Source organism: Pholcus phalangioides, unplaced genomic scaffold (assembly GCF_987345545.1).
Source record: "Pholcus phalangioides strain wild (caught in Gottingen) unplaced genomic scaffold, Ppha-v1.0 ptg000017l_1, whole genome shotgun sequence".
Classification (NCBI taxonomy): domain Eukaryota; kingdom Metazoa; phylum Arthropoda; class Arachnida; order Araneae; family Pholcidae; genus Pholcus; species Pholcus phalangioides.
Genome location: NW_028301610.1, coordinates 32,717,914 through 32,740,871, shown reverse-complemented (window position 1 = coordinate 32,740,871; position 22,958 = coordinate 32,717,914). Strand labels below are relative to the sequence as shown.

At 36.5% G+C, this 22,958-nt stretch overlaps 1 protein-coding gene across 5 annotated transcripts in view; it reads left to right on the top strand.

Annotated features, from left to right (window-relative positions):
• Positions 1–620: 620 nt before the first annotated feature.
• Positions 621–22,958, top strand: part of LOC149072925 (proton channel OtopLc-like) — a 40,894-nt gene continuing 18,556 nt past the window's right edge. The window contains exon 1 of one of the 5 annotated variants that reach the window (XM_089246358.1): positions 621–638. Coding sequence is in view for 4 of the 5 variants with exons in the window: in XM_089246354.1 (XP_089102480.1) it covers positions 7,184–7,288 (105 nt within the window). In the remaining variant the exon portion in view is untranslated. Of the gene's footprint in view, positions 639–7,089; positions 7,289–14,906; positions 15,151–16,870; positions 17,064–22,958 lie in introns of those variants that run through there. The other 4 variants (XM_089246354.1, XM_089246357.1, XM_089246356.1 and 1 more) reach the window with 4 other exon arrangements.

The following is a 22,958-nucleotide window of genomic DNA, read 5'->3' as shown; positions in this document are numbered from 1 at the left end:
ATATATATTTATATATAATTCTCCATTAATGTAGGACTCCCTGTCTCACTCAGCGCTAAACCCCGTTGGGCTTACCCGTTTGGACGCGCTGTGTGAATCGAGATACCACAGTATGACCATATGGTCATTTTGCTTCATGGATTTTCTTTTCGGCCCACCGCACAAAGGTTGAAAACTTTTAGACCAAGTTAATAGTCTTTTGGGCTTCCTTCACGTGGATGGGAGTTCTTTTTTGAATAATAAAAAGTACATGTCACGGAAAGGGGGAGAGGGCCTACGCGGTACAGACTTTTGGGGGTGGGGAATCTTTCCAAGGAAATTTGGAGATTTTAACCTTCAAAGGGCATTTAAAATTCACTGAAATTGATTGAAGCATGACATATTGAAGAATTTTTTTAATATTTCAATTTTTTTTTTAATTTTAAAGATTTGGAGGGGAGGCTGCATGGGCACCAATAACCCCTCCCTCCCCGCATGCCAGTTGAAGGGAGCGTCAGGATTTTACAAGGTTTTTTGGTGGTGCATGGTCAAAAAAGTTTGGGAAGCACTGTTCTAAAGCTTTGATTACAGCAGATGCAAAGATGGAGTCGAAGTCTTTTTCGAAGTCTATGAAGGTCAAGCAGGAGTAATTCGTATTCGTAAGTGTCGTTGTACTATTTATCGATTGTTTGTATGTGATCTATTGCAATAAATCTCGTTCGAAAGATTCCACCAAATCTAGGCGTCAGTATTTTGTTTGAGATTCTTCCTATTTCTTAATTTTCCTAATATCACGCAGAAGACAGTTAGTAATCTAGCAATTTCTCATACGACATTTCCAACACGAGCGATTGAAGCTACATTTTTACCTTCAACATTTCCCCTTTTTATTTGCGTTTTAATAGCCTTAGATAAACTTCTTCTTTCAATACAGGAGTTCTTTGTACAAATTTTGTTTCATTTTCTTTCCTTTCTACTTCATTTTTCTTCCCTTGCGTTTGTACAGCTTATTGTGAAATTTCTTAACAATTATAGCAACTTCATTGCCTTTTTTTGACGTGAATACGTTTTTTATATTACGTATCTGACGATACGCATCACCAAAAAGTTGCGTAACGAAATGCTTTAAACACTTATATCTCAGGAAGTTCGCAATGCAAATCAAAATCAATGGTATCGTCAAATGGGTATTGCAAATACCAATCCGATACCTCTTCCCGCCCGGGCACCGGACCCACTGCCCTTATTAGTAACAAAGTTTGTTTACCCTTTCTTGGGATGTATAAGATGAACATAAATTTTGTTGAGAAAAAAGTATCCAATACCTTATGCAAGCAAAAAGCAACTTCAAGTTTAATTACTAGACTAAATATTCCTCATTGCACTGTAATGGGTATATAAATGATTTGTGATTTTTTTTTAACGAGAATGACAAAAATGAAATTTCATTACATGCAAAAGCGGTGTAAGCCAAGCACAAATCGTGTAAGTCATTTTTCACAGGAAATTTTTTCTGCAAAAGTAGTGTAAGGCCGGGATTACACTATAAAGGCTTGATAAAAGTTCTTTTATAAAACTTAAAAAATGCTACCAATAAGATCATCGGTTACACATTTTCTAGAATGTAACCAATAATCTTATTGGTTACATTGGCCGCTGTGGTGGTCGAGTGGTTATAGTGCCGGACTCGTGATGCGAGGATCCGGGTTCGAACCCCACAGTGGTGGTCGGCTGAAGTTGGTTTTCTGTGGTTCCCAACTTCAAGGCGCAAATGCGAGCCGATCTCCCCGTTAAAAAGTCTCGCCACAGAGAGCAACAGTCCTACAACGGTAAATCATTCAACCATAACACTTCACTCATAGTTTGTAAAACTGGGGGCAGATGACAGCACTACACATAACAAGCATTACACAGAAACAAACTTTACGTCAGGTTGCACTACACGTACACGCACATTCCCGCATGTACCGATTCGTTGGGGGGTTCCGGGGGGGGTGCATATGTGTGGTATAGCAGTAGTAGGTAGGGGCTCGGGGATCCATGATGTTCAGCCACCTCGTTGGCCAATTTGCCTGTTGTGGCGTTGTATTTGTATTTGTATTTGGTGGTAATTCCGGCCTAAGCCAATTCAATAAAGAATAATTCATCCAATTTTGAATGAGTATCACTGAAATGTACTGAAATAGCCAAACATATTCAATACCGAGTTGACTGTGAAGAAAAAAATGGTATTTCAATGGTATTTATATCGCTGCTCTTCAAAGTTTCTCATTTTTCGATTTTTTTTTTTTGCATTTTTTATTAATTTTGCTTTTTGCATTTTGGCGTTCAGCATTAATCTACGTCTTACCATTCGGTGATCACCCAGTATATTAAATTTGTTTAAATTGTTGGTCCCGCTTATAACGTTCCCATTTAGAACGTTTTCCTGGTCAGTACGAGATTTATTATCAAACTCTAATTTTTCAATTTTAATAATTTGGTCCCAAATCTAATTCTCATTAAGATTTCCCGTTCAAAGCGTTTTCTCGTTAATAAAGTTTTTTCATGACGGGTTTTTGAGAAACGTTATAAGTAAGATTCACTGTAATACATATAGTCCGTTTTTGTGGTTTTTCGTCTTCAAAAAGATATTATAGAAATACAAATACAAGGCTACAACATTCGAAATGCTCAACGAGGTGGCTGACAAATAAGATGCCCATAACAAGTATGGATGTCATATATTACTAAAACGCAGCAACCCAATTAAAAATGCAATCACAAAAATTATAAACAATATAATATTGGGATGAGATGAATAGCTGCTCACACTCTGTGAGTTCGTAATATTGTAATCCATTTCCGTGACTTCCTACTGAGCTTTCAATGTTCCTTCTCTCGTCAATCCTAGCTTCAAATCATTGTTTACATTTTAGCATGGTGGTTTATACTTTGATACAGCTTGCTTTTCTTCTTTATAAAAGTCTTCTACTACTTTATATAAACTATAAAAGTTTGACAAAAGATCTTTTTTCAGGTTTTGTAATCTAAAAAAAACAACCAATAAGCTATTGGTCGCATTCTCTCGAGTGTATCCGATGCGCTTATTGGTTGCATTTTTCAAGTTTTATAAAAAAGCTTTTATCAAACTTTTATAGTGTAATTCCAGCCACTAACAAATTTTGAAACTCTTATCAGATTCGAAAATGTGTGATTTTTATACTTTTTTATGGATGAAATATCCTTTAACGCTGGATTGACCATCTATTTCTGTGTGCTAAAATACATCTCCACTGTTAAGTTGGACTTCCTCTTCTCTTATTTTCTTTTTAACTCCCACGGATGCCCAAATTATATATGTTCTTTCTAGTTCTTTTTTTTAACTCCTTTAAATGTTTTACCGATGACATCATATTTTGACAGCCTGATCCAACCAATATTGGTCAAGTCCAGCTAAGTGAGTGAGTTTATCACCCTCTGTCTTTATGTCTGTTGGTCGTTGGCGAAACCAGAAACTATTCGACTGTTGGAGACTGAGGGCCTTACGTTTTGTAAAAGAGTTCATTCATGCTGCTTTAGAAAGCTTTTTGAAAGCCTGTACTTTAGCATGAACTATAAGTCTCAGAGCGATCTACCCTCATATGCATAAAAATGCCGTGGTGCAGCAAAAGGGATCAAATAATATGGACAAACACGGAGGCCTAAGAAAAACATTGAATCATCCGCAAAAAACTAAGCAAACCAAAATACAAAAGATAAACATGAAAATGTCTGAACAAAATATTTACAAACGATATTTTTCATATAACACGTTTCTCAAAGTAAAAGCACACCTTTTAAAAATTCTCTACATATTTCCATAAATTTTGAAGAACTTTGTACATTGCCGGAAAAAAAGAGAAGAATTCCGGTGAAAAACGTGCTTGATCAACTCCAGTAACTTAGAAAAAACTTCATATACAAACACGATAGTAATCAATGCCTTGAAGCATAAAAATGTTTGTTTGCTTGAAAATGAACATCAAGAATGAGAAAATTCTTAATGTAATAAGAGGTAGACATCCCGTGTGCAGCAATACGGCGTTTCAATCTGCCACGTAGTCTATCGTACTAACAGTCTTAACGCATGCGCCTACCCAGGCATGGCCCGGGGGCCTCAAGAGCGGGGGGGGGGGAGGCTTCATGAAAATGAGATCTGAGTAAAACTTTTCAAGAGTAAGCATGCAAATTGGTAGGCAGACATTTCTAGCCGGGTAGAGGGCCTCAGAAAAATCACTTCGTCCGGGTGCGCGAATGATCATTAAGACGATCCTGTGTACCAGTACTGAATAACACGTTGTGATAGGCCATTTCATGCACTTTAAACTCGGGCCTACAATTCTGAGATGGGTGTCACTTGTCATAGGTACATGAGAAATCCTTTTTCAAATCCATAAACATGTTCGATTAGGGGATAATTCCGAGGGTTGTGCGGGCCAAAAAAGCTGCACTGCCTGAAGAGCATGGTGAGTTGGACGAGTTGTGTATGAGTGTAAGTCATAATGTTGAAAAATTTGGGATTACATGTAGAAACGGCAGAAGAACTGGCTGTATGATGTTGCAGACACTTAAGCTTCTGTAGAAACGTTGCAGACACTTAAGCTTCTGTAGAAGCACCAATTGTGTGAAGGAATGTTGATTTACCACTCCTCTACATCATGTCACTTGCTGTGGGCCATGTGTGTCTTTGAAACACATGTATGATGGAAGCAGTCATTCACCTTGTCCTCTAAGCATAAGTTACCAAACATCTCTCCCATCTATAATACCACTGCAAATGTTTCCGATGGTGAATAGAAATGTGAGGAATACAGGCTTGTGAGTGTGAGACGAATGCTTGAAGCCCGTCCAGCGTTCCTTTCGAGGCAATTGATGTGACAGAAGATTAGTTTTGCGTCACTGTAGTCAATCCATTTGCTTCAGATGCCCTGCCACTAGTATGTCACTCTAGCTGCCAAATACGTATCTTGGAGGTGAGTATGTTCTTCTAATGTTCGACGTCAACCATATCATCGACGCCCCACTGCAGATATCTCACTTTTAAATTAGATGGAGGTTCAATGGAAATACCAACTGAATAGCTTCATACAAAAAAAAAAAACCATTTATTAATGAAAATTAGTTTTTAGAAAACAGCAAAAATTCGCTACGTCCCATCTCTCGTGCACCGACTGTAACACCACGTTCAAACTCACTTAAATCTCGATAACCTGCCATTGTAGCAGCAGTAACCGATCTAACAACTAAGCCAGACACTGATTGTGTTATATAGGCGTTGCCGACCGCAGCGCCGTACTCTGATTGGTTCCATATCTTTTTATTTGCATACGCATGCCTGTACCAGTTTTTTTGGCTCTTCAGTTTAAATGCATAAAATCAAAGAATTTTCAAGATAAGTGCATATTTTTGATGGTTTATTTAAGCTCACACAATATTTTTTACAATTTTTCAAATAAATATTTTCCACAATATTTTCATAACATCGGTTTATTTTACGAATATTAACCGTTTTATTGTAAAGGCTATTTCTAGAGATATGTCAAAGTGTTAAATGTTTTTAGAAATATTGTCGAAATTCTTTTGTTACTGGTATTTTCGTTATTGAGCAGCTACAACAAACTGAAAATTAAAAAATGCCTGAATATATATAAAATTATGTCGAAGTTATTTCCATATGCGGGTATATATTTTAAGGGAACAAGGGTTGGCATTTTTAATGCATTTAGGCATAGCCGCCCTTCAGAAACGCCTACATTTTTTGAACCATGCCTGATGAAGACCCACTGCATAGGTTCTATTTCACTATACATATATGAGGGGATATTTTTTTTGTAAATGAATACATATGCACCAAGAACTAGAAAAGATGCATTTTAAAAACACATCTGTGTTTTATTTATTTTTTTGATGGTGATTTTTTTTAACGTATATTTTCTCATTTTTTTGTATATATTTCGGAATTTTTTACTTTAAAGATTTCTATGTGCATATTCTGGGGTGTTTAATGCATATTTTTGGATTCCCAGTGCATGTTTTGGCATTTAATTGCATATTTTGGCATTTTAAGTGCATATTTTGGCATTTTAAGTGCATATTTTTGCATTTATAAGTGCATATTCTTGCATTTTTAAGCGTATATTTAGCATTTTCACGTGCATATTTGCATATTTTTAGTGCATATTTGCATATTTTTAGTGCATATTTGCATATTTTTAGTGCATATTTGCATATTTTTAGTGCATATTTGCATATTTTTAGTGCATATTTGCATATTTTTAGTGCATATTTGCATATTTTTAGTGCATATTTTAGCATTTTTAAGTGCATATTTGCATATTTTTAGTGCATATTTTAGCATTTTTAAGTGCATATTTGCATATTTTTAGAGCATATTTTGCCACTTTTTTAGTACATATAATCCGGGCTCTAGTAATTACTATCCAACACTCGAACACATTAGATCTCCATTTTTTTACTTTCGATTCCTTGAATACTGGAATTTATTTGCATTCTATGCCATAGAGACGTAACCTAATTAGCTTCTAACTTGCCGTTTTCGGTTACTTTTCCTCTATTTTCATATTTCAATTTGAATTTTTTTTTCCCCGTCAATTGCTTCTGTGAGTGTTCTTTTCTCGATTTCCGGTAGTAAAGCATCATGATTTGTCTTGGTAACGTATTTTCTCATACATGTATGTATCACTTTAAGAAGGAAATGATACAAAAACCAGAATTCAGAAGCGAGAAATTCAGATAAAAACCTGATGAAAAAGAAAAAGAAATCATTTTTATTGCCTTTGCAAGCACTTTTTCTCGCTAAACCTCACGATCTGAGTGAAGAACTTCAAATTCTGATGGCATTAGACACGTCTATAGAATATTCGTGAAAGATATGGGTCATGATCTTTGTTAAATACTGTAAGTATCTGCCCCCCTACAATATCAATGTTATAGTATACAAATTCTGGTTTTTTTTTTGCCATTTACGGTATGCATGCACCTGTGACGCTGAGTCAACATAATGAACAGTCACTAGACTCATGGGAAAAAAGGTTTCTCTCTCTCTCTCTCTCTCTCTCTCTCTTGTTTCTTTAAAATCAGTTCAGCATTGAGTTTAGAAGGACGCAGTTTAGTTATATTATATTAGATGGAGGACTCGGGATTTCGAAATCGTTCATGAACTATGATGAACATTCCCTGGATTGTAGTGGCATCAGCTGACGACGAAAATGAGATCAATTATTTCAATGACCTCATGGGTGAACAAATATCTAAATGCAATGACAGGGTAAGTTGACGTTGTTTTACGTGAGTTCAACAACACTCTACTGTAGAGAATACCGCGTCAAAAATATCTTTATTTATCTCTATTCGGTTATTTTAGAAAGAAATTCGTGCGTTGATTTCGTAGTGATTGATGATCGATTGGAACACACAATCGTAGATCAGTTATAATTTTTTTTGTGGAGAATCATTCGGTGATGAGAACTTTTCATTTTCGTCAATGGGAAGAGTCACCTTTTCCGTTCAATTGTCATTGGAAATTGTTTTGTAGCTAGCTATTACGAAATGGTTTGGTAAGAACAATGCGTGTTGTGGTAATCGGTTACCATTTGGAAATCCGGAATTTTTTATTTTTGGCTTGTGCTGAGTGATGGTGGATTGTAAACGTAAAGTCTGATTAGAATATTTCTTGACAGAAAAATTTGTGAAATTGAAAGAAATCCAAAATCTTTTGATGTCAATCCAAATTTATTCATCTATGTACAAATAAGGATGCATATTCATATGTGTGTAAAATGCTAAATCTTACATTTAAACATATTGTAAAAATGTAAATAATCAGTCAGGAATGCCAGCGGAGAATGAAAATGGAAAAAAGGCCATGGAAAACGAGCTCCCTATCCCTAAGAAAAAAGAAAACAGTATTAACGACATAGAACTCGGAACAATATATACTAGTGATACACATGTACACACACAGTATATATAGCCAAGCGACACATAATACAACAAAACAATTAAAACTGATTGAAAACGAAACAATTTCTTTGATATATTTTTTTGAGTACGATCGATTTATACATATTGATATTTACGGTTGATAATATAAGGTTAGCAATAAGTGATTTTTTTCCAACTTCCTCTTGAACATGGGTAGACTATTTATATATGTGTTAGACTGTTTGTGGTAGATTATTCTCTCCAGAATCTAGGTTCCCAAAAGGAATTTGTATTGTAAAAAACGTTTGTTTTGGCGTATAGTGGAATAAGATCAGTATGGATCTTGTATTATAATCGTGTGATGGGTACCTTAAGGTATAGGAGGTTTGCTTGTGTGGTCGGGAAATTTAATTGTCTTAAACAATAAGAATTGATATGAAATAGTTATATAAAAGTGGTGTATATAGGTAATATCTCATAAAGGATGTGAGCTTGAACAATACAGTTAATATGTGGATATGTTGCTGCTAAAGTCCGAAGTTGACCACTTCGCAAAATGGCCAGCCCAGTTGACCCTGCCAATGTCTGAAATTTGGGATTTCGCCGGGCTTTAGCCGGCACCTATATATCGATATCTATGATTGGGGTCATCACCGCGTTGGCGTATTTTTTTGTGATAATTATGGCCATTTATAATTAGCCACAGCTAAACATAATTATTAGTTTATGTAAAACTAATAAAAAATAACTAATATAAAAATAACTAATATAAAAATAACTAATATAAAAATAACTAATATAACTAAAATAAACTAATGAACATATTATTAGTTTATATATGGTTAGCTATGGTAACCCTAACGATCAAAGGAATCTGAATATCGGTATCTTAGTGATACATATATAGGGATCGACATATAAGGGCCAGCCAAAGCCCGAATTTCAGACATTGGCCGGTTCAACTGGGCTGGACACTTCGCGAAGTGGCCAACTTTGGGCTTTGGCAATAACATATATATAAATCTCCTCTGTAAAACGGAAAGTTTGTTAATGTTGTTATCGGTAGTATAATCCCAAACTGATGACAATAAGTGTGAGATACTTATTGATACTTATTACTCGAGACGGAGGAATCATAATATTATAGAGGAGTAGCTTTATTTTCAAGGGAAGAGAAGAAAAGATTTTTGTAATCATTCCGAGATTTTCTGGCTCATCGCTCTCCTAAGTTGGTTTATGTGTTCATCCCACTAGGGTTGTTGGGTTGATCGTATATAATATATGAGGTCACTAAATAGTTTTTAAAATGAAAAAAAAAATAAAACAGAACCATTCACTAGTTCTAGTCCTGGAGGACTGAAGCTACGTATATCTGATTTTTCCCACGTATCTTAAAGATGTTATTTAACTGATTTTTTACTCAGATAACCAATATCTCTAAATTTTGAGGAACCTTGCAAGAAAGCTCATGATGTCCAGGAGTTAGGATGCAATCATACATTATATTATGGCATTCAAGATCTTGGCAGTGTTTCAAACCGACGTAGCATGTGTTTTTGACACGTGCTAAGAGGTTACGTTCGCGAAAAGAAAAACAGATTTTTATTTTTAACGGCGGAACTTTACTGACGTACCTCGGCAATTCAGCTTCTGAGACGTTTCTATTATATTACGACATACTGCGGCAAGAAATCTGTGACAGAGTGCTGTTTGTTCGAATTCGTTTTACTCTGAGCCCTCTCTCTAAAACGCACGCGCGCACACACACAGATTAGATAGCATAGATTCATAAACTTTTGAAGTTCATGTTGCTCTTGGAAATGAAATTTGTATTTCAGGAACACATACTCTTGCCTAATTTTTGGGTGCTTTAACTCTTTGAGGGGGGGGGGGGCTCTTTTTTATTTTATACGATATTTAATGAAATTACTTGATAAATGTAATGTCTGAGCCTCATGAAATAAGGTGAGAAATGTTTTTGCATCCCTCAGAAGGGAGGTGGGTGATGGTTTAGCGACGTAACCACTGTCCCTGTATAACATGTATAACATGATATCGATGAATTTTCGAGATGTTAGTGTTACCCTGTCATTTAATTGATAAATATTAATAAAAAAAAATTCCAAAATCTTTTAGGTTATTTAAAAATTTGATGACGAATCTGGTACTTATTCTGATTCAATTTCGTACGATTTCGTTATCAACCAATACTGAACATAAAAAAATGTGCGAACTAAAATGACAATGTACGGAAAGTTATCTCGAATTGTTCAGTAAAAATGTATATTACAAAATTCATTAATGTTACTTATTTCTTCTAACTTACTTTTACAAATCATAAAGCTTCTGAAAACATGTGACACCCTTCTGATAAGAACACAGTGGCACTTTAGATGTAGGCCTACTGCACATAGTAATTGTTCAGTGGGGCTTTTCTTTGGTAATACAAAAGGCAAATCTTTGTGATGAGATATTGAAAGAATTATGATATTGAAAGCATTATGATATTAAAAGCATTATGATATTGAAAGCATTATGATATTGAAAGCATTATGATATTGAAAGCATTATGATATTGAAAGCATTATAAGGTATTTTCTCCCATCGACTGCTTGTTAGGATTTCATAAACCGGCTACAAAAAGCAACCACTGAATCTTAGCATGGTCAAAATTATTCCCAGGTACCTTCAGTTATTTCATTATTTTTTAGTGAACCCACAGTCATTGGGTACCTTTTCTTTCTGATGCATTTTCGCGAGTTGTAATCTATATCTTTCTTTTACTTCTATGGTAGATCAAACTGGGGTGTCTTTATACCCATATTCTAGGGGGCTCTAAATCAAACCACAAAAGGTTGGCTGTCGATTTTGTAACCTATGTGGACGCACGGAGCAACAGATCAGGTGTATAATGGAGAAAAATAATTACAAAAATTGCAAAGAAAATAAAAATTATTCAAACTATGAGCGTACTGGACTGAAGGAATTCGCAGAGAAAACCGTGATTTTTGACGCATTTCATCAAGCTGGGAACACAGCAGCGAGTTTTCAGGATTATTTTACTAATGCGGTTTATACGCAAAGGGGGCCCGAAACTGTGTCGAACGGGTAACGATAAAATAATTCTCCTGGATTCGTCATCACCCATTCGCGCCCCATTTATTACCCCTGAAACCATGCAGTTGATCTGCTAATGACTCATAAAGATTTGAATATTTTTAAGTTCACGTCCTTATTCTATAGAACTTTACTTACTCTTAATGTGTGGGTCTCACCCGGATGCAGCCATGGCCCACCTCAAGGGTGGGGATAGCAGGACTTTAGCCCTGGGGCCCTGGACGGTTCTTACAATTTTTTTGTTTTTTCACGCTCTAAATAAAGTATAAAGGGGCCCGTGAAACGTCTAGTCTGGGGGCCCGCTCCAGCCCAGTGGTCCCGCTCTAGAATGTGGGGGCCATGGACACAGCCCGAGGAGCTCATGACAGTTTGATCTGTTAACAATTTGCGACAGTTAGTATCAAATTGGTAGGCAGGTATTTTTAGCTAGGTAGGGGGTCTCAGAAAAATCAGTTTGCCCAAGGGCCCTATGATGCTGTTGAGAAGGCCCAAACTTATTTTATGGAAATTACGCAAAATGTCATTCCAAAAACTTACCATTAACGCGAACTCTAATTTGCAATATTATTAGTTTATCTGCCTTTATGCTATCCTTTGGATGGTCTTCAACTGTACCATCAATTGAAAATTGCAAGATTTTTTGCCGGATGCTTGATGCTAGAAAAAATTGTGCATAAAAAAAACCAACATTTACAAATACAAATACAAATGCAACACCACAACAGGCAAAATGCCCAGAGAGGTGGCTGAGAAAAAGATGCCATAACAAGTTCATAACTTTTTGTGGTGCCCCTTTCTTTCTGGTGCCCTAAGCACGTGCTTATTTTGCTTAATGGTTAATCCGGCCCTGCTCCCCCACTCCACAATGATTTCTGAAAAAAAAACAATGCAATGCACCTTACCCATCCTACGTACGTGCTTGAGTCCCGTATGAACGGGACGACCAGCACTTTTTCGCCCCGCTAATTTTTTTCTTCATGTCGGTGCCTCTGCACCTTAGCAAAAGAAAATGGCATACTTCTTAGCCCTAAGTGTTTGGGCGAGGGTTTACCCATGAAACCAACTAAAAACGTTGGAAAAAAATATACAGAAACTATCAATAATTTTTCTTGGTTTTATGATTTTAGCAAATAAGAGACTATGTAGCTGAAAAATCTTTATAAGTTTTGTCCATGTTGATCACAATCTTTTTAGATGAAATGTGAAAAATCAAAAATTTTCATCTAAAATTTTATAGCTAAAATTTGTTCACCGTAAGTGAATTAACAAAAAACAACTTTTATTCTGCCATCTAATACCTTCATTTGAATGTTAGAAAACATATTTTTCCGAATCGACCATTCCTAAACCACCGAGAGAGTTAATGGTACCCTCAAAGAGTTAATGGTACCCTAAGGAATGTTTGGCACACACTTTTGTTGTGGCACACACGTTAGGAATCGCTGTTTTAATTATATAATTTCATATTCCCATATATCTCGTCATCCTTAATACGTACAAATTACAAGGCCACAGCAGGCAAAATGCCCAACGAGGTGGTTGAGAAAAAGATGAAAATAACAAATATTAATTTACCATGTTACACCCAGGGCCACAACTAAGGGGCAGCAGGTGGGTCTGGTGCCTCGGGTGCTGGACTAAAGGGGGCACCGACTTCATTCTTTAACTGCTCTTTCTACATTACACGGGGGAGGGTTGCCAAAATGAGTGCTTGCTCCGGCTGACAAGGTATCTAGTTTCAGCTCTGGTTGCACCACTTGAGGAATCACTAGTTTAAGGTGTACATCATCGTATGTGTGCACGGAATAAGACTAATCAGCAACTGGCATGTTTGTACTTACAAATTAATGTCGATTTAGCTTGTGATCAAATTTTAGAGAGACGTCAGTTGATCTGACATGAAAATTGTTCTTTCGCTAGTAAGTATAAACTACCCAGGGTGTCTTGGGGCATTGCTCGATTTAGTGGAGTGATTGTTTGAAATCTGAGAGTTGGTGAAATCGGCTTACTTCTTACCGTGGATGGGTGAGATGCAGGGCCGTCTTAAGAGCATCATGGGCTTCTGGGCCAAGTGATTTTTCTGAAGCCCTACCTGGAAAATTCTCGAAAATTTCAACCAGTTCTCATTTTTGTGAGGCCCCTCTTCTCTTGAGGCCCCCGGGTCGTGCCCGGGGGGTCCATGTGTTAAGATGGCACCGGTGAGATGGGCTGAGGCAGTATGGTTTCCTGAGATTAATTGGAAATTTGCGATGGTTTACCTGAGAACATGTGTACTAGCTGCTTTTTTTTCTACACACGGCCGCACTTAGAGTTTCTGCCGCGCTGAAGAAATCACTAAATTGTATGCAGAAGACTGGTTTTTTTTGTCATTCCACGCAGATGTCAAAATGTTGTAAGTAGAATAACAACAGATCCGTGAAGGTAAAAAAAAACCTTATAGGGCACACACGTTGGTTAGGAGTCCCTTTTAGGATATAAGTAATTAAGGGATATGTTGTCAGTTTAGCAAGTACAAACACAAAAACACAATACTTTACGGTCTGTACAGCATGTTGAATTCCTCAGAGAAATGTTTACAAGGTGCCTTACAGCAGCAAAATGCTGCAAAATCATGCCCAGTCAATAGTTCCACCGAAATAGACGTTACTTTCCTGAAAGACGATGCATCACTTGATCCTATAGAAACAGTGAAAACGGTTTGGACGTATAAAATATTAATCCATCAATTGCTCAACGCGCTTTTTAATCCTATCGAATGTGTATGGGATGAGAAAAGAAGTAATGCTTCATACAACTTTCCAAAAATCAAATGAGCGACATCAATACACTGAAAGAGAAGCTATTCAGTTTTGTTATTATCGCCGTTTAGTCCTCGAAAATACATTTAGTTCCATATTTGGCAGAAGGCATGCCACGATTTTCATTTGTAAGAACAAAGAAAGTTCATTCATAGAATTTTGATGCTAGTATTAATCTATACTGGAAACCTGAAAATACATGTGAACCATTTTTTTCCCTACTTTCTTTGTTGATTTCAAACCCTGTTCTTGAGGACTTGAGGCAGGAGGAAAATATAGCCTCTAGTACCTCACACGGTGGACTAAACCAAAAATTCGAGTCGCACCATCATCGACAGCATCCCTCATAGGAGTTATTAATCCAACAGGTTTACATCCCTTCGTTCAAATCAGAAGCCTGACATGTCGTCCGATCCAAAGTTATTCAATACATACGTCTACAACATAAAGGTACGACGGTACAATAACCAAATCACGAATTTTGCGTGTGAACAAAATCCAACTTCTGCCCAACACCTATATCCGGTGAAGAAATTATAGTCGGGTAACCAGAGAAAAGACATTATCACTTGTTGGCGAGTAACCAAAAAAAAAAAAAGAGAAAGTCGCCAAAACCACCACCAACATTTGGTGTGGGCACCAAATCTATTCTATGTTTCCTATTCTATCCTATGCTTTAGATTTCAGCTGTCACACGAGAAGCACACAGCATGTTTTCCCGATTCTGACTTTGACAAGTTATGATTATTAGGATGTTTTGATGTCAACAGATTGTAATACGTAATTTTAGTCCCCAATTTATGTCCAATTCACTTTTACGACTTAACATTGACCTTTAACTCCGGTTGTTCGCATCTGAATTCCTTTCTCATGCAAAACATTGAAAAATACTCCATCAGATAATTTAATGAAGGACCACGTAATATCTGATAACATTATTCTAAAACTTATCAATAACAAAAAAAGAGAAATTTTATCAGTGAAAATGATTTTTTGTTTGTTTGTTATTTTTTGTCGCCAACATTAGAATTATCTAAAAAGAGTGACACACACTCACAATTTGCTAGTGTTGAGGTATCCTGTCGTAAATCAGTCGAAATTTCAGATCGAATCAGAAAAAAATGCTGGAAATGTCGTTCGCTATTTGTAAATCTGTTCATTTTATACGAGATTCGTGACGATACTTGAAGGAATCATAACCATACATCATTTACAGCCCTGTATAATGTCTGGAAGATTGAAAACACGACGCAACCAGATGAAAGTAGGCCTACGTACTCGTTTGCTCCAAGTAAGGTGAACGTTCCCAATGTTTTACAGCTTAATTCTTTCTCAGTATTAGCTTTTCCCGAAGATTCTCTGAGTGTTTTTGGTGTGCCATGTTTCAGTTGATGATATTTTTATCTTAATAAAATAAAGTTTTTACGGTGACACGGGGAAGATGGAAGTACACTGCTCTGAGATGTCCACAGAAGTGTTTTAGACTTTTATAAGTGCTGGACTATATTTTATATAGGAAATTTTGATTTCTGAATTTATTCTGGGGGGGGGGGGGCTTTGACCGGTGCTACAAAATACTGTGGGTGCTTGAACACTCACTGTACCTCTGACTCCGACGCCTCTGGATGTCCACCATGGCTTTCATTGGGATTGGAGTATTTTACATATCTATTGTTCAACATTGGCTGATGAAAAATTGAATTTTAGGATTTTGATGTTCTTATTTTATATAAAAGATAGAGATAATGCTGTTCAAACTTTGTAGAGATATTTATGAAGTCTTTATAGTAGATGCTTTGCGTCAGTCAACAGATCGACGGTTTCGTAAATATTTAAATCTCTTAAATTTTTGAATATTGGAATTTCAATCTAGAAGATGAGGATCGAATTAGATGATCTTCAGTAAATGACGATGCTAAAAAGATGGAAATAGAAAAAAGAATCGTAATTATAAAATTCAAAAATTAGCAGAAATTCTAGTATATTTCATGAACTAGTTGAAGTTATTGAGAAAAAAACTGAGTTTAGTATATGTCACATGCTTTTTTTTCCTGAAATTCGTTTTGAGTGACCAAAGACAATGAGACCACCCAAAACGAATTCCGTGAAATAGGTTGGGATTTTTAATGGCTTCTAGGTTATTGATTGAACATTGCACCGTCTGTAACTTTCACCTTTTCGTTCCCATCAAAATTCTGCGAGTTGAGAAACCGTTCTCTAATGTAACATTCTCAGAAACCATATACGGATGACTTTTTGCTTACAAAATAGCTAAATTTTACGAAGACAAAATTTTAAAAATACCCCAAAAACAGCCCCAAAGTGTGGAAGAAAAAAAGATGACACTTTTTGAAGAATGAAGATAAAGTCTTAGACGTTTTCCATTTCACGAAAAAATGTTCAGAACTTTCAAGATGACTCAGAAAAATAGTTAGCACATTAACCTTTGCTAAGTTTGAGCACGTTGAAGTAACCGAAACATATACCCGGAATCGGTATTAAAAAGCTGTGGGTTTAGGTGTAAAATTAATCTTTAAAGAAAATTTGAATTAAAAATTTATTTTTCCGTACAAAATGGTCGTTTTTTTCCTTCCTATACCATGAAAGAAAATAGAAATTTTATTCGTCTTGATTTTTTTTTTCATTAAGAAAATGAATGATTCGATTGCCTGAGGGAATCACCCATGAATTTCCAAGAAAGCACTTGCATCATCAACTTTTCCTTTGATAATGAAAGAAAGACCTGTGGGAAACGCACATTATAAAGAAGAGTTAAATACTCTTGAGAGAACACGAAAAAACAACAAAAAGATGGCCACCGGTGGGAATCCGAAACTCCCTGACTGTGTTCAACATTTCAGTTACGTGACGAATGGCAATGAAAAATAAATAAAGAAATAAAACCAACACATTGCGTATGCAATAACCACGTGACCGAGAAAAATGTCATTATAGTTTTTTTTTTTTCTTTTCTAACTAACACTACGATTTGTGATAGTATGAACACGATTATTCTTCTTACTAACTTTTATCAGCGAGGATCGGATCATTTAACGCTTTCATTTTTTGGGATAGAACTATCGTTTGTGGTATTGTGTGATTATCGTGATTGTCACTAGTTAGATGACTCGCAAATCCCCTCAAGATGTAATCATTACTGTCAGTGAGTACGAGGAAAGGCGTCCAATGGAAGATGCTCAAGAAGTAAGTGATTTGGTGCTGTATATACCGTGTATTGTATTGTGTCTTCTCTTCTGGAAGTGTGGTTATCCGAAATCTTTTCAAGTTTCAGATGTTTCCGATTGAATATTCTTCTAGATACTTTTTACCTCTTAAAAGTTGGAATGTGGTAGCAGAGCTAAGACATCCATATGATATGTTGTGATACCACAGACGGTGCTGAAGTAGTGACACCCAACACGTATCCACCAACGAAGGAGGCACCAGTAGAAAGGGTGCTGACATGGAATTAATCTACAAAATTGACAATACTGTCTACAGTATTATAACGTGGATCTTTTGTATACTCAGTCTCTTCCTGCATCCTCGTGGTTTACGAAATACCCATCTTATTTACCGCAGACGGTACATGTTGTCACATCTATAAAAGAATTAGTTCTCGCAACTTGTCAGTATCTTTCTACTGGTGGTTCCTTTGTTGATGAATCCGTTTAGGAAAGGCCCAGCTAATTTACTGCAGATATTATTGCCGCTTCTACATAAGGATTCCCTCGCGGAATCCATCAGCACCCTTAATATTGATGGCTCTTTTGTTGATGAATACGTAAGAAAGGCCCAGCTTATTGCTGACTGCTGACAGTATTGCCGCTTGCACATAAGAATTCAACACATCAGCATCCTTTTTACTGGTTACCTTTTTACCTTTTACTTTGTTGAAAAATACGTAGCAAATTCCGAAAGTCCTAAACTTATTTACTGCATACTGCATTGACTCCTCCACATTAGAATTTCTTCGTGGAACCTCTTAGCACCCTTTCTACTGGCAGCTCCTTCGCCGCTGAATACGTAAGAAAATCCCAAACTTATTTACTGCAGACAGTATTGTCGCTCCTGCATAAGAATTCCTCGAAGGAATTTTTATGCAGGAGGTACAAAAATTACCAACATAAGAATTTTTTCGCTTCCACAAAAGAATTAAATCGCGGAACCCGTCAGTGTGTATCCTTTCCACTGGCGGCTCCTTTGTTTTTAAATAAATGTTTGGTGTCATTCGTTCAACACCATCTGCTGTTTCTTAGTGTGTTGCGACGAAAATTATCCAATAGTATAAATTGGAGTTGATGCTGCAATTGTAGTATAACTACGGCCCCATCAATAAGGCTGGCATTACACTATGATAGTTTTAGAAAAGTTTTATTTTAAAACTTTTGAAAACGAATGAAACCAACAGGCTCATTGGTTGTTTCTTTAAGTATTGTAAAATATATTTTATAAAACTTTTATTGTGTAATCCCCCTAAAAACAAACGTTTAAGTTTCTTTGGTTTGTTAGCTCTTAACGCTGTTATAGTGAGCATTACTGAAACGAATTCGGTGTTGCCAGAACGTGGTGAATAAATAAATGCATGTGACGATTGAGAAACTTTTCCAGAGAAATTTGTTGTGCCGCGATGTGTCAATATTTTATTAGATACAACAGGGATTATTATAAATGCATATAAAAAACATCCCGTGAATCGATTTGTTGAGCCGAAACACAAATACATTGATAGGTTAGTTCAAATTTCAATGATTAGTTTTTATTTTGCTTTCATACACAACGTTCTATTTAGATTGTTCGACACATTTAAGTAAAAGAAATATTTTATAGACGTATGAATCCCTTCTTCTTACTGTAATATGGAATTTTCATAGTAATTTGTGCATGAAGATGGTAAAATTACAGTAAAAGATTTGCGAATTCTTGAAAGATCCAATAGTTTCTAAAAATTTAAATTAAAAAGGAGAGTTTTTATAGGTTATAGTATGTATAATTCTATATTTAGGTGAAACTTCACTTTACATATAGAAAAATGTACAACATGTGTGTGTGTGTGAACATTATGACAATTTAAAATTTGTCGAAACTCACCAATACCAGTGCCATAGGCAGCTGTAATATGCAGTGTAATGAAAAAACATTGAAAAATATCATTTTTTATATATGAAAAAGAAAATTATGTGAACTGGAAAGCCAAAAATGAACAATGAAAATATAGAAGAATTCAAAAATGAAAAAAGTTATAACCAATGTCTAGGGCTCTCATCAGGGGGGGGGGGGGGGAACGCTCTGACATTGGCTTAACACAGAACGTTTCTGAGAGCATATTCTGGCATTTATAGCCTAAATAGATGCTCGATTCCCCGACGACGTTCTGCTAAAGTACATTTGAATTCAAAAATCAAAGCCAAAAACAAATGTTTTTTTGTCAAATTTGTGAAACAGCCAAGTGGCAGTCAATAAAAATATATAAAAAATATAAAATAGGAAAATAGATGCAGAAGAAACAAGTACATCTTCAAAATGATATTTTATTTAAAAGATATTTTCTCCCCAAAAGCCATAAATTTTGCTGTGATTGTCAACAGATCAGAAAACACATAAGCTTTCAGCAGGCTGTGTGGCAACTACTTTAAAATGATTTACTAAAATGATATTTGATTATTGCCTATTTTTGAAAAATATGAAAATGCGTTGAGAGACCTGATAAAAGAAAAAATAATTTTAATCTTTTGATACATATAGAAGGCTGCTCTGCAGAACCCTTGATAATATAAAACTGTTCTGCGGAACCCTTGATGATAATGAGGCTGTTATACGGAGCTCAAATCAATTTTTGAGTATTTATTCAACAAAAGTGTGTCCCTACTCACACACATCATAGCTCCAGGGCACAATCTCTTAATTTACATGTTCATTGTCATAAACCATTGTGCCAGATCTTATCGTGGAAGACCCTATACAAATAAGCTCCCCGTGCCGTGCCCGAGTGGGACTCGTGTGTCAAGATGGCCCTGGGTGCCCCGTAAAGTAAGCTTAAATTCTGCAATTCAAGAATCCTCACTTCTAGTGGATGAAAACTTTCCAGAAAAACATCGTTTTAAAAACTTATATAATTTCCTGATGAAACGAAAAATGACATTCATTAACTTCTGAACTCATGGTTTGAAAATTCATTGTGAAAAAATGCAATGCCACTGTTTCTAAGTTGTTGAATCGTCCAAGTGGTGTGATTTTTTTAAACGACGCAATCTCGTTAAAATTCAAAATAAAGAACAGCTTTCCGAGTGTATCAGTGTAACAAGAAAGTTTTCTTCTTTGAAAGTTCTCCGGGGGTTCCAGAATTTTTAAGGGTCACTTAGCGTTTGATCATGCGGAACCCCAAAGTTTGGGTCGAACCCTTACTTAGGGGTTTAAGAGCCCCTGCTGTAGACCGTCATATAAACGGGGCTCCCTGATATGAGACGTCCTTGTTCGTATATATCTTCTATTTAATATTTCTTGAAGTGAATTAAAAATGCGTTAAAAACGCTTAGCCAACAGGCAGTTTTAAGCTAGATCAGAGCCGCCCTTACCAGACGCGGGGTTCGGGTCAAAAATAATATTGAGGCCATGGGCACCTTAACAATTTCAGGGTCCTGAAAGCCCCGAGTTTATACATTTTTAGAGGAGGGAAATCTCTCGGAATCCTTAAAATTGATAAATTATTACGGTTCAGATTGAACAAGAATGCTGAAAATATCCATGAAAAATATAAGCACACAATTACATGTAAAATAACACTAAAGTTAATGAAAATTTTGAATTGGTGAATATTCAGAACTGAACAAAATTTTAAATTAATGAAATAAGCAATTCGAAAGCTAATAAAAATTAGAACCTAATTGAAAGAAATAATCTGCGAACTAATGAAAATTTAGAATTATAAATAAGAAATATAATTCAAAGAAATAATTTCAGAATTGATGAAAATTCAGAATGTATGAAAGAAATGTAATTAAATTCTGAATTTAACAGAATATTGGTGAAAGTTTTCAATAACTTGAGGGCACCTTCTCGTTTGATTAGAGTCTCTGGGCCCAGGACCGTCTTAAGAATATCATGGGCCCCCCGGGTGAAGTGATTTTTATGAGGCCCCTACTAGGTTATAAGTTTGTACCTTTCAATTTACATGCTTATACTCGAAAATTTCATCCATATCTCATTTTCATGAGACCCCTCTGCACTTGAGGCTCTGGGCCGTGCCCGGGTGGGCCCATGAGTTAAGACGGCACTGTCTGGGTCCCTTAAGTCCACAACTAGAAACAAAAATGCATTTAGTAACAAGAGCCAAAAATATTTTCATAGCCCTCTATGATTTTGGGTTAACAAAGGGTGAATTTGGCGCGCACAGTGCCGTCTTAACACATGGGTCCACACAAGCACGACCCGGGGGGCCTCAAGGGAAGAGGAGCCTCACAAAAATTTTCTAGGATTTACCATGTAGGGCATCCGAAAAACCACTCGGCCCAGGGGCCCATCATACTCTTGAGACGGCCCTGGGCACGCACCCTGGGCATCAAATACCTTTTCCTAATTATGGTTTCGAGGTGGAGTCCCACGTCACGTCAGAGTAGCGTGTATGAACCTTAAGCCATTTCTGACTTTATTTTTGCCAAAATCAGGGCTATATAGTAAGGGCTTTTTCATCTCTTTGTAAACGCGCTCGCCCAGCTGACTCGCCGCTTTGGCTCAGATGGGCGTGGTTTCGGAGCTACTGCGTGACGTCACTGCTCAAGCACTTTGTAGCAGCCGACATCAGAGTAGAGAGACGTACTGTATTGGAGAGGATTATTTTAAATTTTAGTTGCTGATTTTTTACTGTTTCAAGTGGTACTTTTGTGGTGATTTCATAATTTTTTTTTTGTGATTCTTGTGAAAATGAGTGAGAAACAAATATGAATTGTTTTGCGAGTGCAACGTGCAAGAACTATACTCGGACGACAAAAATACTTGGGATTCAAGTTACTTACCATACATTTCCCAAAGACCTAGAGACTCACAAAATATGGGTGTCCTTGTATAAGAGGCTCGATCACGTAAACTGTAAATACACTCATTGCCTCACGGAGAAGAATGGTTGATACCCTCGAAAGAGTTTATAAATCTCTTCATGATGAGCATGAGACATTCATGCGGGACGACTGTATTAGTAATACAATTAATACAATACCTATACTAAAACTAATCACACCACAGCTGTGATAAATTTTAATAATACGCTTCAATATATGTTAGAGGATTGGATTAGCACATTAATATCTGCCATGTAACTAAAGGTTAGCGCATAATTCATCATCATGCAAATAATATTTCCAAATATCTGTAACAATTATTTTCCTATGAAATGATGAAAGTGCCAATTTCTCTTGCACTCACCCTGTATATTGGAAAGATAACAACAATAGTCTGGTGGCTAATCTCTTCCGGCATAGCCCACGTCACGTGGGGTTCCCTTGCCTATGTTACTACTGGTTGATCCTCGGTAGGTTAAATTATTGACCACCAATCTCTACAGGGGACAGTTAGGCAGTAAATCGTTTTCAAGGCGAATGTATTCCATGCTCAAGACTTGTACGGAAATGTATCATGACTTTCTCCAGAGAGAGAAAGGTTTCTGACCCATCTCGATCGGTAGTAAATTGCTGCATGACGATATGACCAAAGTTGGTGTGCAGCAAAGTAGTAGTAGCCTCTTTGGACTACATGTTTCAGCAGTTAACCCAATGTTTCTCAAAGTGTGTGTCGTGGCTTCTAGAGGCGTCGACAACTTTTGTCATTTATGTTGCGGCATGTGACTCTTCAGAATTGCACAGTTTTTGCCAAAAGTGCTCTATCCAATCCTGATCCTTCGGTTTATTTCATTAATGATTCCGTTGTCCATAGTAATTTCTTGTCCCCGGTATACATAGCTTTCTACTTCTTCTATCTCTGTGTCGTTGAGCAAGATTGTCCTCTTCAACGCAAAGGGGTTGAACATAACTTTAGTCTTTTGCAGATTCATTTTCAAGCCCACCTGAATATTTGCCTTCGACAGTTCTTGTATCATTTCTTCTAGTT